Here is a 15188-nt window from a genome sequence, read left to right on the forward strand (position 1 = left end):
ACCTGCATACACTAGCCACATGAGGTCGGGCATTGTCGTGGACCAGGAGGAACCCAGGTCCCACTGCACCAGCGTAGGTTCTGACAATGGGTCCAAGGACTTCATCCAGATACCTAATAGCAGTCAGGGTGCCATTATCTAACCTTTATAGGTCTGTGCGTCCTTCCAGGGATATGCCTCCCCAGACCTTCACTGACCCACCACCAAACCGGTCATGCTGAATGATGTTGCAGGCAGCATAACGTTCTCCACGGCATCTCCAGACCCTTTCACATCTGTCGCATGTGCTCAGGTTGAACTTGCTCTCATCAGTGAAGAGCACAGGGCACCAGTGGTGTAGTTGCCAATTCTGGTGGTCTATGGCAAATGCCAATCGAGCTCTACGGTGCTGGGCAGTGAGCACAGGGCCCACTACAGGACGTCGGGCCCTCAGGCCACCTTCATGGAGATTGTTTCTGATTGTTTGGTCAGAAACATTCATACCAGTGGCCTGCTGGAGGTGATTTTGTAGGGCTCTGGCAGTGCTCATCCTGTTCCTCCTTGCACAAAGGAGCAGATACCGATCCTGCTGAGGGTTGAAGGACCTTCTATGGCCCTGTCCAGCTCTCCTGGAGTAACTACCTGTCTCCTGGAATCTCCTCCATGCATCCAGGTACCGCAGTGATGCCCCGGTCCAGATCTGGGAGGAGATCCCCCAGGACACCATCCGTAGTCTCATTAGGAGCATGCCCCGACGTTGTCAGGCATGCGTACATGCACGTGGGGGCCACACAAACTACTGAGAATCATTTTGAGTTGCTACAATGACATCTTGGCAAAATGGACCAGTCTGCTGCATCATTTTTTCACTTTCATTTTTGGGGTGTCTTTGATTTCCCCCCTCTATAGGGTGAGCATTTTCATTTCTATCAAATTATGTGGCATCATTTTGTTACTAATACATCACCTACTTATCAGGAATGATATTCAAGATCATTTTTTCCCCCAGTTTAGATCTGATGTGTTTTTGAAGTGTTCCTCTAATTTTTTTGAGCAGTGCATATATATACAGTATATATATATATACACTACAGTATTACCTTTGTAACCTCAAGGTTCATCTCCCTTCCAACTACTATCCAGTGTCATCCCCACGTGCACTATTTGTCATTAGTACTCTTACTCACCAGTGCAGACATTCACGTTCTCAGTCTAATGAAATCTAAGTGCTTACCTTTTTTCATCTTGTGTCCTCCCTCCTTCTTACCGGTAAAGCCGTCATCAATAAAGTATCTATTATATCATACTGTGAGCATTTGGCTGATTCTGTTCATTTTAACTGTTTGGTATTGTTAAATAAAAGGTACCCAGACTATTACAATTGCCTCTGACTGAATGTGTTGACCGACCAGTCCAGGGTGTACCCCGCCTGTCGCCCAGAGTCAGCTGGGATAGGCTCCGGCATACCCCCACTACCCTAATCAGGAGAAGCAGTATAGAAAACGGATGGATGGATGAATATCTTGACAGTATAAATAACCGGTGAAAGGAGTAATAAAGTTCATTCAAGTTTGTACTCCGTCAATATCGCTTTCGAATTTGTTAAAATAAATTTTAAGCAGTTGCGACACTGATTAAAAACACCAATTATAATGTCCACACAGAATTAAATGTTTTTAATTTTCTTGTAAGGTCTTTAACAAAAACATTTGATTAAATATACAATATACTAGTAAAATCCATCAAAAATGGTTTGCCAAATTCCACACATCACGTGATTTCACAATCATTACATACATCGATGATGACAACTAAGCACCATGTTTAGATTAAGTTCTGGTACCATTCACGGGCGCCCCGACTGCTCCTTCTTGATGATTTTGATGTGTCCCTGGCAGTAGACACCTTAATGGGTTACATCGCAAACAGAATGAGGAACGCAACCATCAGACAGAAGAGACCCATGGCCTCAGACAGAGCAAAGCCCAGGATAGCATAGGAGAACAGCTGCTGCTTCAGTGAAGGGTTCCTGTTGAAAACAATTAAGAAAACTTTAAGTCTAGCAACAAATACAGCACACTTATTATAGTACAGTATGTCTTTAAATTGTTCGGTGTAGCAAAAAAAGTAGGGAAAAAGCCCACCACACTTTGCTTACAAGTAAAATGATTATCCCATGACATTAGGTTGGAGGATATGCATACACCTTAAAAAAAATGCTGGAATTGATAAGAGGCGGCATACCTGGCATAGCCGATGATGAGGCTTCCGAACACGGTCCCGATACCGGCTCCGGACCCAGCCACTCCAACAGTGGCAGCTCCAGCACCAATAAACTTTGCGGCTGTGTCAATGTCACGGCTCACTGCGCTTGTCTGAAACCAACGCAGCGCCACCTGTTGCTGGGAGATAGCAATGCCATGTGGTGGCAGGAGTGCAGCAGTCTAAAAATGGAAAGTATTCAAAAACTTTGCTGCTGTAACATGTCATTCATTAAACAACGCCAATAATGTATTGTGATGACATTAACACATTGTGTTTCAGCAAAGGCGGCTTCTTACCTCTGCCCTCTTAGTATCCGACACTACAGCCGCTGACAGTGGCCTGTAAAGAGCCCGAGATCCAGCACGGACCTGAATGAATGGAGAAAATTGTCATTATTTTAGCAGTGTTGTAGTAAAATAACCGATCGACAGACTGACAGCCTTCATTATCTTCTACAACTGTTTGGTCTGCATCAGATATCAATCTTGCAAGCCCTATACAACACAGCAACACTCCATGTCTCCTGTGATGCATGCGGTGGGATCTGAGTGTGCACGTGCATGTGAATTGCATCTTTAATGAATGTTAAATGTTCAGTCAAGCTTAATTTATTAAAAAGGTATTTATTAATTAATTAATTTATTATTAACGCAGAGGTCAACCAAGTCTGCTAAAAGTACTACATTTCCCATGTAGATGTCATGTTTCTTGTATTTACTAGTTGAACCCAGCGAGACGCCCTTGTTATCACAAGCTAACTCTTTACCAAAGGGTCATGGGCAGCTACGGAGCAGAGAAGCACTGTTAGCAAGTTACAGAACAAGTGTTAACATACCAAACGTACTCCCTAAGAGCTGCCATGGTAATTGAAGGAGTCATGCATGCGTATAGTTTGTCATTTCCATCCACTTGTGTAGCCTCACCAGAGAGGGCGTGGAAACGAACTTAGCACAAGCATACATCACGACAGGACGTCCTCGTCAGGTCAACCACGGCAGCTGAAGATGATCAAGGTCTGTTCAATCACAAATACACTTGAAACATCACAAGGTGAACATCCATTGAGACACAGATGGTAGCGTACAAGACGAAACCATGTCACAAGAGTGGCCGCACACAATAAGGTCGTTGGTTGCGACTAAAAAGATCGCTGCCGACAAGGTAGTTAGAACACAATGGAGAAATTTCTGTTTAAATACAATTCATAGAGGCGACATAAAGTCAAATTGTGCTGTAAAGCGTGCAGAACGACAGCAGAGATAAACCCTTACCGGTGACAAGTGGAGGTCGAACGCACGAGAAGATTGCGCATGCGTAATATCCCATTCAAGCAGTTAACTTCCGGGGTTATTGGAAGTTCTGCCGCCTTCACGCCTGCGCGTTACCAGCGTTCTGCACCGACAGTGAACATACCATTTTGACCTATTAATGTCTAAGCCAACTTAAGCCGCTTCGCACTCTAATGCAACGTACTATCTCAGTTTGATTGTGCACGTGTATGAGATGAATTGCGAATGTTATTAACAGGAATTTCCGAATTCAATGACCACCTAGCTGAACAATATATAAATGGACTTTGGAGGGAACCTGCAATACAACATTTGCTCACCAGATGGCAGCAACATTCAACCAACAGTGCAAACATGCGACGTATTCCTTGTGTGAGGAAAGGTACTGTACTTTTACTGGCCAAACATGAGGTATACCTGAGCTAGAGCAAGAGGTTTCAAAGTGTGGCACAGTGAGAACACGGTTGGGGCCTCCCTTAATACATGGATAATTTTTTCTTTAGTTATCTTCTCACCCCAGAATCTGTTTACTCTGTCGCTGTAGGAACTCTAAATCAAATGTTTTGCCTTTATTTTTTTCAAGCTGCTGTTCTTAAAGTCTTAGGGTCAAGAGAGATGCGCACCTCACTCGTGAAGAACCATTGAGCTAGATCACTGATTCTTAAACTGTGGTAGAAACATCACTGGTGGTATAACCTCCATGTTGTGTTACACAGGGACAACAGAGTAAATAGTAATAATAATAATAATGTTTAACTAACCTCATCTGCCACAAGCCAATTATCTGAGTACAAGCCACTTATTCAAAGCTGGAGTGGTGTGATGGTAAACACAGTTACCAAAAACAGTGATACCTGGAAAGCCAAATATTTGTGAGGTTGTACTTGGCGTAAAAAGTCTGAGAACCATTATTATTTCCTCTCCAATCACATCTTGCTCTTCTTCTTCTCTTCCCTGGCAATCTCCAGCATCCTTCTACCAATATATCCTTCTACAAACATACTGTAATTGCAATCCTTTTCACATGACCAAACCATCTCAATCTGGCCTCTCTGACCTTGTCTCCCAGACGTCGAACTTCGGCTGTTTTCGTTTGATCTGCACATTTCTATTCCTGTCTGTCTGTCTTCGTCACTCCCAATGAAAGTCTAAGCATCTTCAGCTCTATCATCTCCAGCTGTGCCTCCTGTCTGTTGGGCAGAGCTGCCGTCTCCAGACCACACATGAGGGCTGGTCTCACTCTTGTCCTGTAAATCTTTCCCTTTACTTTTGCAGATACTCTTGAATTGAACTCAGGGCCACCCCTAGCCAAATTGCGGTCTTATGCAAAATTGTATTTTTTCTCTCCTGCCTTGGGTTGACTTGGTGCGCTATTCCTCAGAGCAGCAATGCGCATCCTTTGAACATTTGGCAAGAATGCGCCCCCTTGCGCAAAATGGGCGGCCTTGTTTGAACTACTGAAATAAATGAAATTTTCGAAGATTTATTGAGATGCACCTGCATTTTACAGCTTCATTTAGCAGACTGAGTTGAACTCCATCGTGCTGACTTGAACTGGAAGCATCATTCAGTTCATCATTCACCCACAACATTGATATACTGTACATAGACTGCATTGCATCCATGCAGAATCTATAAGAATGCACACTCACACATTTGGTTGTGTAGATTGCCAGACTACCATTCAATATGAGGATATGCCTCTCAGCGTCTCTAAATTTAACTCCCAAATTAAATATTCATACCACTCTAGCTTTTAGTGGGCTTCCCCTTCACAAAGATGCACGGAGGAGGAGGATGCTCCATTTGGCTTTGCGGAAGGGAGATTCCTTCGCTCTTCCAGTCACCCCCACCCCCACCCCCATGTCGCCATGACGCACCACTACAATAAGCATGAGCCGCGATTCCCTCTGACGTCACACCCTCTTCTGTATAAATGGTAGTGTGGCTGGAGCAAAGGCACTTTAGAGCTACTACAACCACTGAGGGATTACTGGACCTGACTTCGCTGGATTTTTTTGGCAGCACCCAGTAAGTGATTTGATATTCGTGTTCGAGTTAAGATTTTATGAAATGATATGAAATCACACTGTGGTACCAGATCACACCAATAAGACATATGCGCCATGTGTCCACAGGTCCTCTGTTTTTGAAGCACAATGACTTTGAACAAGAGCGACAGATTGCGAAACATGGACAAGAGGAGAGGCAGCACGCCCTTCCCTATGAACATGGCCAACTTGCATAGGAGAAGCATGCCGGTGGACGACCGGGACCTGCACGCCACCACCGTGCCTCAAAGCGGACAAAGCGACGAGCTGTCCAAGCTTCTACGCTGCACCTACTCCCCGAACGAGCAGCACCGGGGCAGTTGTGCCTCTGACTCCTCGGACTCGGTCATCTCCACCGGCAGCGAGGCTGACTCGCAAGTGTACAAAGTAGTTCTCCTCGGGGAGCACGGAGTAGGGAAGTCGAGCCTGGCACGCGTCTTTGGAGGACTGGAGGATGCTGGTCACGATGCCGATGAAGCAGGTAAATGATGGGGATGCAGACGATGAGTCATCATCCATTACACAGCATGTGTCACCTGCACAAAGGTCAATTAGTCATGCCACTGTATATTCATTTTTGGGCTGTGCCTTATCTCGTATGAGGTACAAAACCAAAAGAAAACGGCCACCTTCTATTTTTGTAGCTATAACAGCTGTGTGAATCGGCGGTGGATTGGCTTCTTATTGCTGCACGCAAGAGTGTGCATGTATTGATTATTGCTATTTCCATCTCCACCCAGCCACCAGCGCTGCAGTCTGCTGTCACACACAAATCGAATAACATAACACTAAGAAAAAATATGTTGTACTAGACTAGTGATCAGGGATGTCCAAAGTGTGGTCCAGGGTTTGTTTGATATTGGCCTGTGGCACATTGTGGGGGGAAATGAAGCCAAAAAATCCCAGCAAAAATGGGAAAATAGTGCAAAAAGGCACAATTTCAAGAGAAAAGGCTGAAATATCGATACAATTTTTTTTTACAAATAGTAATAAATATATAAAAATATTATTTGATCTGTGGAAAGGGTTTGGACATCCCTGCCAGTGTGATGGCTGAGGTGATCATCTCAAAAATGCACACTGCAAGAAGATGAAATGTGCTGACATGAATTGATTATTTTTGTGTAACATATTACTTATTTCCTCCCTCAGGAAACACGTATGACAGATCCATTATGGTCGATGAGGAAGAAGCGGCTATTATGCTGTATGACATATGGGAACAGGTGAGGTTCATGTATACATGTTGATATCACATCACATACAGTAAATGCATCACACATTTAATCATGTATGAAGCTGACAATTGGACTGTTGTTTTCTATGAAGGATAACAGCCAGTGGCTAAAGGAGCAGTGTATGAGGATGGGCGACGCCTACATCATTGTGTACTCAGTGACGGACAAATCAAGCTTCGAGAAGGCATCAGAGCTGCGGATTCAGCTGCGCAGAGCCAGACAATCTGAAGATATTCCGATAATCCTTGTGGGCAACAAGAGTGACCTGGTGAGGTCCAGAGAAGTGTCAGTAGATGGTAAGTCAGAGTCATTTAACCTTCCGTAAGGCATTATTCAAAGAAATGTCAATAAGCATCTAGTATTTGAGGCGTTTGTGATCAAATCTGGCTTAATATCATCGTTTCTTCAGAGTAAATGTGAAAAATGTCAGTGTTCATCTTCTCAGAGAATTAACACTTCCTTCATTCTCTTCAGAGGGAAGTGCTTGTGCAGTGGTGTTCGACTGCAAGTTCATCGAGACGTCAGCCTCCCTTCACCACAACGTGCAGCACCTGTTTGAGGGCATCGTCAGACAAATCCGCCTGAGGAAGGACAGCAAGGAGGAGAATGCTCGGCGCATGGCTAACTGCAGGCGGCGAGAGAGCATCAGCAAGAAAGCCAAAAGATTTCTGGGCCGCATAGTAGCACGCAAGAACAAGAAGATGGCTTTTAGGCAAAAGTCCAAGTCCTGTCATGACCTCACAGTTCTCTGAGAACCAGATGTGACTCAAGGACTATTATTTTCTTTGGCCTCTGAAGACCCAACGCTGTGTGTTTTTTAATTTGAACACTAACGGACTAATAGAGCTGTACAAATATATATTTTTAATTTTCAGACACCAAAAGTGAAGACTTGATTAATAGAAGACTGACATCACTTGTCATATCATGGCGTTCGCATGCATGAAGCTTTGCATATTTATTTGAAATATGATATGGTCAGTTGTGTGACAAATCCACAAAAGCGTTGCTTTTTTCCCAATCGGTTGCAAAGATTGCCTTTCCTTTTTTAATGGAAGGGACCGATGTATAAATTGTGACATGAATGATGCTGAATGCAACATACATACATCTCATTATGCTCAAGGACATAAAGCATCACAATACATTGTAGTGGAGTCGCGTATACTGTACTTGAAAGGTGGTACGCAGGTTCGTGCCTCAGCCAAGTTCAATGAAGCCACAGCTCAAAGAGAAATGTTGTCAGTTGTTGTTTAACACTTCTAAGCTCAGTTTGTGAAGCAATAAGTTATATTTGTCTTGTAGACATTTTTTTTTTGTTTTGTTTTCATCATTTCAGTTTTTCAATAAATCTGACATAAAAACAAAACACCGTCTCTTGTTTTGATTGAAGCGAGAACAATTTGCTTTGGTTCACAGAAATCAAGTGATTTGCATCCTGTTGAATATTCATTTGAGCCTATCAGAGGAATGGTGGTGCTCTGGCTTTGGTTTTACAGGCAGGAAACATGGTAGTTAAGCATGTTTTTTTGGAGACGTTAACCATTAATCCACTGAAGGAGTACAAGAACGCAATTTTTTCCAGCCAATTTAAACTCTGCTCACACCTCGCAAAGGGATCACACTCATCATTCGGAGAAGGTAGGATACAACAACTAAATTCCTTTGAAAATGAGCCAGAATGCTACTTAAAACACATTTGATAGACGTTTCTGCTTTCATTCCAACTGGAATGTTTTTGCTTCAAATCAAATTTGTCTCACTTAGGTCTTTAGACTTTAAAGTTTCATAGGTTACATATTTGAATGCAGGCTGCCAACCATATCAATTGGAAAGAATTTCATGCTTGTGATTGAGTAACAAGAGGGACATTGTGTTGAGCCCTGGGTCTGAAATATTGTGACATTTGCAGGTAGTCATGGCTGACTGCAAGGCTGGACCTCTGCTCATTTTTGCTGTCACAGTAAGACGCTTATCTCAATTTATCATGAAATATTAGGTTCTACCATGTGGTGAGAGGACTAGGTGGAAAAAAGTGGAAAAACTGTTATCTTGCTGTTTTACAGGTGGTGGTGAACATATTTGCATCTTGCTTGGGAGCTAATGTTAAAATAGGTGTTCCTGAGAACTATGATGGCATTTTCCCATGGTATTTAGCCAAGGTAAGACCATTTTCTTGTTCGCAATCTATCAACACCAAAAGTGCTTTATTCATAGATAAGTAGATATGCACAGTTGCTATTTTTCCCCATTTTTGAGAGAGGATGCAGAGAACAAACATCTGCAATTCCCAAACACACACACACACACACACACACACAAAATAGCTGACTGAAATTGTACACCTCTACAATCCAATGTATGAATGAACAGTCTGCTTTAATATTGTACATTAATTACTAAACTGGCAAATCTTTTTAATAATCCTAAATAATTATTTATAATTTAATCAAATTCAAATTCCTTGTTTGTGCAAGCATACTTCGCCAATAAAGCCAATTCTGATAATACTTTGGCTATTTAACAGCAAAAGAGACACAAAATATTAGAAACACCCCTCAGTGTGATGGAGTACACTTCTACTGCAGTAAAACTGCACCAACAAACATATTGTTAAATTATACATAAAAAACGGTGCTTTATTATCTTTATATATAGTATATGAACTGGATCATGTTAGATCAACAGGTATGCATATGATGAGAGTGATGATTAACATGCACCACTTCAGTATTTTGCACAGCAATGAAGATAAAAGTCTGTGTCCTTGTTCACAGAATGTATAAATATAGTTGTCAACATAAAGTATAAGAACATTGCTACCAGCAGAGCTTATAATATATACTGGCTTCTGGCTTCCATCAAATCAAATAATACTGTAGTGTATCAGCTATGAAGGCGACAGTCTTTCTTTCCTCAGTCTGCACTCAAGGTTTAAGATGAGTGCACATGCTGTCGTCATCCTCTGACTATAATAGTTGCGCTCACAATTGCTTTTCAGACGTCAGACTCGTCTTCTTCATTCAATCCAGCTGGTCAGCAGGCAATATTTTCTTCATAAATGTCACTAAAATGCCTCTTTCATTGGTTGCATTGTGCTTTCTTGATACATAAAACATCTTCGCTCTTTGTGTCACATTCAGTGTCATCAACGCTTCAAATAGAATGGAGATGTTGGATAACAACCCCACTTGGTGTTTTATAAATGGAACAGGCATAATAATTACATGATGTTTAAATGCTCTTAGTGGTAGTCTGCACATCAGTTCTCCCGCTTTATGTTTTAAATGCCTTACAAATATATCTTAACCTAAGAAACCACGGGTTTCGCCAACACATCTGATCGGCATCATGTTGTGTTCTGCTTTATTTAACATGACAATCTCATCCACTGGACAAAGCAAACACATGTTATAATTTTCAAATAAAGATATGATTATTTTATTTATCAGCTGCAAGCAGTTTGCTTTTTAAACTAACGTTGTGTGCTCTGCAGCTTCACAGCCTGACAGGCAATTACAGCGACTTAGTGGTAACAGGGGACGATGAAGGTATATTTGGAGTGGACGCTCAGTTCCTTTATGCTCTGAAACCACTGGACCGAGAGAAGCAGCCGTCTTACTCACTGCAGGTATCCATGAATGCATTATGTAGCAGTTCTTTGTGCAGTATCACACATCATACAACTTCAACTCAACCAATATCATGTTGTATAATAGCATTCAAATCATTCAACTAATTTGAAGAGCTAACTGTAAATCACATTTTCACTCTGCTGTATGTGTATTGTGCGGCACGCATGACACCACACAGAAGAGGAGCGACCCAGACCAGTGATGGGGCACACAAACGGTATTCCTGAGTTGAGACCAGGGGTGGTGGACTTGCTCAAGGGCTTTTTCAACCTAATCCATCAACTACTTGCAATTTACTTGTGTCCAAGTCCTTGCAGACAACAATTGCAATTCCCTCAGAAATGTAAAGGAAATATGACTAAATCAATGGCACAATGTGGGTGATTTACACATTATAATATACATTATAATACTGAGCAATGCTAATACCAAAGCAAGTAGGAATACTGGCTTTAGGATCACCCTATTGCATACTACTGTATGAAAACGTCCCTTCAGCAGCATAGAAAATGTCAGAGCAATTGTGGCAGAAGTGGCTGTTCAGTCAACAAGTGGAAATGTTATGCTAACATTTCTACATCGTTGTTTCCCTTAATCTTTGCAGAAACAATTCCTTACCTTGCTTACGGGGCTTTAGGAATATATGAAGAATTCTTCACCCATTATTAATATATAAATTACATTTGATAAGTGTGTGTGTGTGTGTGTCTCACAAGGTATCTTTCAGAACATCAGGGCAACGGCAGAGGTTCACGGTCGAAGTGTGCGTCATCGACAAGAACGACAATGTGCCCACTTTCATTCAGGAGAGCATGAGAGGCAGCGTGCAGCTTGGGCTTCTCAAAGGTAAGAGAGCTTCACAAGGCTCATCTCGATCATGGTAAAAAGAAACCCAATAACCCAAATGGTAATAAAATGTTATTATATACAAAAGAAGTATGTACCTGACTCACTGAAGATATACTTCAACTAGAATGAGCGCAGATCTCTCAAATGTATGTAATAGCTCTTACTTGGTCCTCACAAGGTTTACAAAATAAAATATGATGATGTATCATAATGACACCAGTGCCGATGTAAAGAGTAGTAACCAGACCAAACAACTTGGTAGTTATCAGTGCCTCATTTCCGTGCTAAATGAATGTAGACTCAGCCACCTGCAACCAGTGCTTGAAGGTGATATTGTCACGCTCTTTAGTTTAACTTTCACGTCTTAGTTCCTGGGTTTATGCTCTTATTTTGCAGTTCTGCCTGATTTCCCTGTGCTGTTTTCTGCCTGCTTTACGTTTACTTTCCAAAGCACGTCCCTCTCATTTATGTGTGATTATTTAGTTGAGCGTTTGTCGTCTGTCGGGTGTTGCAGCATTATTCTTGTTTGCGTTCTTTCTGCTGATCCCTGCTGCTGCATGGCAGCCATTCATTATTAAATACATACTTTTACCTGCAATTGGGTCAAATCTCTCTGCATCCTGGAGTCGCACCACAACACAGTGCATGCAGTATACGGTGAAGGCGCTTGGAGACAATGGTGTGGGGCCCCGAAAGGCAAGCTGGTTCCCAGGGAATTGATTTATCCTAGACCCGCCCATCACACGTTTGCTCGGCCACGGCACAAGCGCACACCTCGGCTCGAGAGAGGTCTCCTCGGTGTCCAAAGGTGCAACCTTCCCTCCCTCTCTCCACGACATGCCAAGGCGAAGTCCTTGATCCCAGTTTTGGCTGAGAACGTCGTCTGGAAGGGGATCAGCTGTGCAACTGGTGACACACAGCCCACTCCTCATGTCAGGACGCAGGGCTCGCTGCAGCTAGCCAAGATGCACAGCTTGGTCCCCCACATTCAAGTCAAGAAAGAGGGCTCACTGTAGCTATGCAAGACGCACTTCCTTGTCCTCCGCCTTCAAGTCAGGATGCAGGGCTCGCTGCACTTATCCAAGATGCATAGCTTGGTCCTCTACCTTCAAGTCAAACGCGGGACTCGCTGCAGCAAGCCAAGAAGCACAGCCCTCTTCTTGTGCTGCTTCTTCGGCATCACATCAGCCTCCTGCTTCTGCTCCGTCTTCAGTTCCTGTCCAGGTTCAGCCCACACATCAGCCTGCTCCGTCTTCAATTCCTGTCCAGGCTCAGTCCACGCATCAGCCTGCTCCTTCTTCAGTTCCTGTCCAGGCTCAGCCAACACACCAGCCTGCTTTGCCTGGAATTCCTGTTCCAGCATTCTCCTCACGCCAGCATACTCCGCCTGGAGTTCCTGTCCTGGCGTCTCCCACACACTAACCTGGGGTTTGCCTGGGGTTCTTGTCCTGGTTCAGTCCATTCGCCTGCCACCATCAGTGCCTCTCCCGGCTCCACACCAGCCCAAGATGCTCACCAGCTTTCCTGCGGCAATGGCGCATGACCTGCGGCCATCCGGCTTCAAGTTCCTCTTCTTCAGTCACCTAGGGGTGTCCCAAAGATGCGGCCGTGTCCCAAAGATGCGGCCGTGTCCCAGAGGCGTCCTACCAGCTCTGCCGCACATGGAGCCCAAGCCGCCCACCGGAGGAGTCCCTCCAGCTTCGCCGGGCATGGTGTCCTGGCCGTTCCGGCCGTCCCCCAAAGGGGTCCTGCTGGTTCCGCCGGGCTTACCGTCCCGGACGCCTCCCGGAGGGGTCCTGCTGGGTTTTTTTTCTACATTGGATTGTCCAACATCTGGGATCCATCCTTGGGAGGGGTACTGACAGGCTCTGCATCGTAGTCTGTGTGAGAGTTTGTTTAGTTTCACTATTAGTCACTGCCTTAATTCTGGTTTTATGCTCTTGTTTTGTTGCTCTTCTCGTTTTGCTTGTGCTGTTTTCTGCCTGCTTTATGTATATGTTCCATCGCACCTGCCACTCATTTGTGTTTGATTATTTAGTTGAGCCTTTGGCGTCTGTCGGGTGTTGGAGCATTATTCTTGTTTGCGTTAGTTTCTGCTGATTGTTGGATCCCTGACGCTGCACAGCACCATTCATTATTAAATAAACACTTTTTACCTGCGATCAGGTGGAATCTCTCTGCATCCTGTGGTCGCGTCACAACACTAACAAGGCAAGACGTAACAGATATTGTATGAGCAATATCTTGTAAGTAATGTACCATCCAACAGAAGCCTACAGTCTCTGACAGTCTTTTTCAAGTTTCTTGCCGACCTTAACATGCCAACAGCAGTGCTCAAACTCGCACACACGTTACTCCGTCATTGTCCACACGAGCAACACAACACTCAGCAAGCAACACCAGAATTCTGAACATCAACATTACAACACAAGCATGTTGTTACACAAACTTGATTTTGCTAAATTAGTACACAACTCTTGCATGCCGGATTAATGGTAGTCTAATATAGCCATAATTGTGTATCAATTATCAATTTCTGCTCCAACTGTGCACTTAAATAGTGGAATATATGCACTTAAAGTACTGTTAAATCATTTTTTAATATTCTTTGTGTTCTGTATTTCTGCTGGTTTTATTGTGATAATTATGACAATTTATTGTGAATTTGATTTCATATTGGTGAATTTTATTACTTATCATTTTATTTATATTATTTAAGTATTTAAATTACCTGCAGCGTCTGGTGGCCAGGTCTGCACCCATGCACAGCCAGAAGAGGCGACAAGCTAGCTCTTGGTACATAATTTGTCATGTCTCTGGTGCGGAAGGACCCTGAGCTGGTGCACGACGTGGAGAAGTCCCTGCTAGATATAGTCGGACTCACCTCAATGCACAGCAAGGGCTCTGGAACCTCTTCTCTAAAGAGGCTGGACTTTATTCCACTCTGGTGTTGCCAGCAGTGAGAGGTAATGGGTGGAGATGGCAATTCTTTTTGCGACCAGGCTCAACGCTCATATTGGCTGCTACAGTAAGATCTGGAAAGGCGTGACTGGAAGTTATGGTCCCCCAGATCTGAACCAGAGCAGTGCTTTGTTATTGGATTTCTGTGCTCATCACAGATTGTCCATCACAAACCGCAGTTTGATGTTGACTTTGTGGTCGTGTCATCGGACTTACATGTTTTAGACACTTGGGTGAAAAGAGGGGTGGAGCTGTCAATCGATCATCACCTGGTGGTGAGTTGGCTCCGATGGTGGGGGAGGATGCTGGTCAGACCAGGCAGGCCCAAACGCATTGTGGGGGTCTGCTGGTAAGGGATTTCCCTGTCAGAAGGAGTTTCAACTCCCACCTCCGGGAGAGCTTTGACCATGTTCAGAGGGAGTCCGAGTATGCCTTGTTCTGTGTCTCCATTATTCAGGCGGCAAAAACTTGGACATGGGATGAATTTGGGGAAGCCATAGAGACGACTTCCGGATGGTTTAGAAGAGATTCGGTACCACCATCTTCCATCTCATGAGGGGGAAATGGTACTCGGTAAACGTTGTATGCTGGTGATGGGGTGGTAGAATACTAAAAAGACCTCCTCAAACCCATCGACATGTCTTCCAGTGAGGAAGCAGTGCCTGAGGCTTCCACGATGGGACCCCCTATCTCTGGGGCTGGGCTTGCCAAGGTGTTCAAAAAGCTCCTCAGTGGCAGGGCTCCGGGGGTGGATAAGATCCTCCCGGAGTTCCTTAAGGCCCTGGATGCTGTGGGGGTGTCTTGGTTCACACGACTTCACAGCATCAGGTGGACATCAAAGGTGGTGCCTCTGGATTTGCAGACCGGGGAGGTGGTACCCCTTTTTGAGAAGGGGGACCAGAGGGTGTGTTCCAACTATTG

General features: G+C 44.0%; 3 protein-coding genes across 3 annotated transcripts in view; 2 read left to right on the forward strand and 1 right to left on the reverse strand.

Moving 5' to 3' along the window:
- Positions 1-1640: 1640 nt before the first annotated feature.
- Positions 1641-3588, reverse strand: LOC129179048 (ATP synthase F(0) complex subunit C3, mitochondrial-like). The gene is made up of 5 exons (XM_054771865.1): positions 3516-3588; positions 3168-3259; positions 2541-2612; positions 2224-2423; positions 1641-2008 (listed from the first exon to the last, which is right to left on the reverse strand). Exons 2-5 carry the CDS (start codon positions 3204-3206, stop codon positions 1894-1896), a joined length of 426 nt encoding a protein of 141 aa, XP_054627840.1. The 5' UTR covers positions 3207-3259; positions 3516-3588; the 3' UTR covers positions 1641-1893.
- A 1845-nt stretch (positions 3589-5433) lies between these two features.
- Positions 5434-8202, forward strand: rrad (Ras-related associated with diabetes). The gene is made up of 5 exons (XM_054771864.1): positions 5434-5564; positions 5672-6065; positions 6737-6810; positions 6914-7118; positions 7297-8202. The coding sequence occupies exons 2-5, from the start codon at positions 5693-5695 to the stop codon at positions 7572-7574; spliced, it is 930 nt and encodes a 309-aa protein (XP_054627839.1). The 5' UTR covers positions 5434-5564; positions 5672-5692; the 3' UTR covers positions 7575-8202.
- Positions 8203-8740: 538 nt separating this feature from the next.
- Positions 8741-15188, forward strand: part of cdh16 (cadherin 16, KSP-cadherin) — a 34256-nt gene continuing 27808 nt past the window's right edge. The window contains exons 1-4 of the mRNA XM_054770897.1: positions 8741-8785; positions 8889-8984; positions 10319-10453; positions 11174-11303. Of these exons, the coding sequence (XP_054626872.1) occupies positions 8741-8785; positions 8889-8984; positions 10319-10453; positions 11174-11303 (406 nt within the window). The remainder of the gene's footprint in view (positions 8786-8888; positions 8985-10318; positions 10454-11173; positions 11304-15188) is intronic.

This window comes from Dunckerocampus dactyliophorus, chromosome 3 (assembly GCF_027744805.1).
Source record: "Dunckerocampus dactyliophorus isolate RoL2022-P2 chromosome 3, RoL_Ddac_1.1, whole genome shotgun sequence".
NCBI classification, from domain to species: domain Eukaryota; kingdom Metazoa; phylum Chordata; class Actinopteri; order Syngnathiformes; family Syngnathidae; genus Dunckerocampus; species Dunckerocampus dactyliophorus.

Bases quoted from the DNA above. Each gene is read 5' to 3' on its own strand.
- rrad (XM_054771864.1), top strand. From the start codon at position 5,693: ATGACTTTGAACAAGAGCGACAGATTGCGAAACATGGACAAGAGGAGA. The intron at 6,066-6,736 runs GTAAATGATGGG...TTCCTCCCTCAG, and splicing joins TCACGATGCCGATGAAGCAG to GAAACACGTATGACAGATCC. The intron at 6,811-6,913 runs GTGAGGTTCATG...TTTTCTATGAAG, and splicing joins TGTATGACATATGGGAACAG to GATAACAGCCAGTGGCTAAA.
- LOC129179048 (XM_054771865.1), bottom strand. From the start codon at position 3,206: ATGTATGCTTGTGCTAAGTTCGTTTCCACGCCCTCTCTG. The intron at 2,613-3,167 runs GTGAGGCTACAC...CCATTCATTCAG, and splicing joins TCGTTTCCACGCCCTCTCTG to GTCCGTGCTGGATCTCGGGC. The intron at 2,424-2,540 runs GTAAGAAGCCGC...TTCCATTTTTAG, and splicing joins CGGATACTAAGAGGGCAGAG to ACTGCTGCACTCCTGCCACC.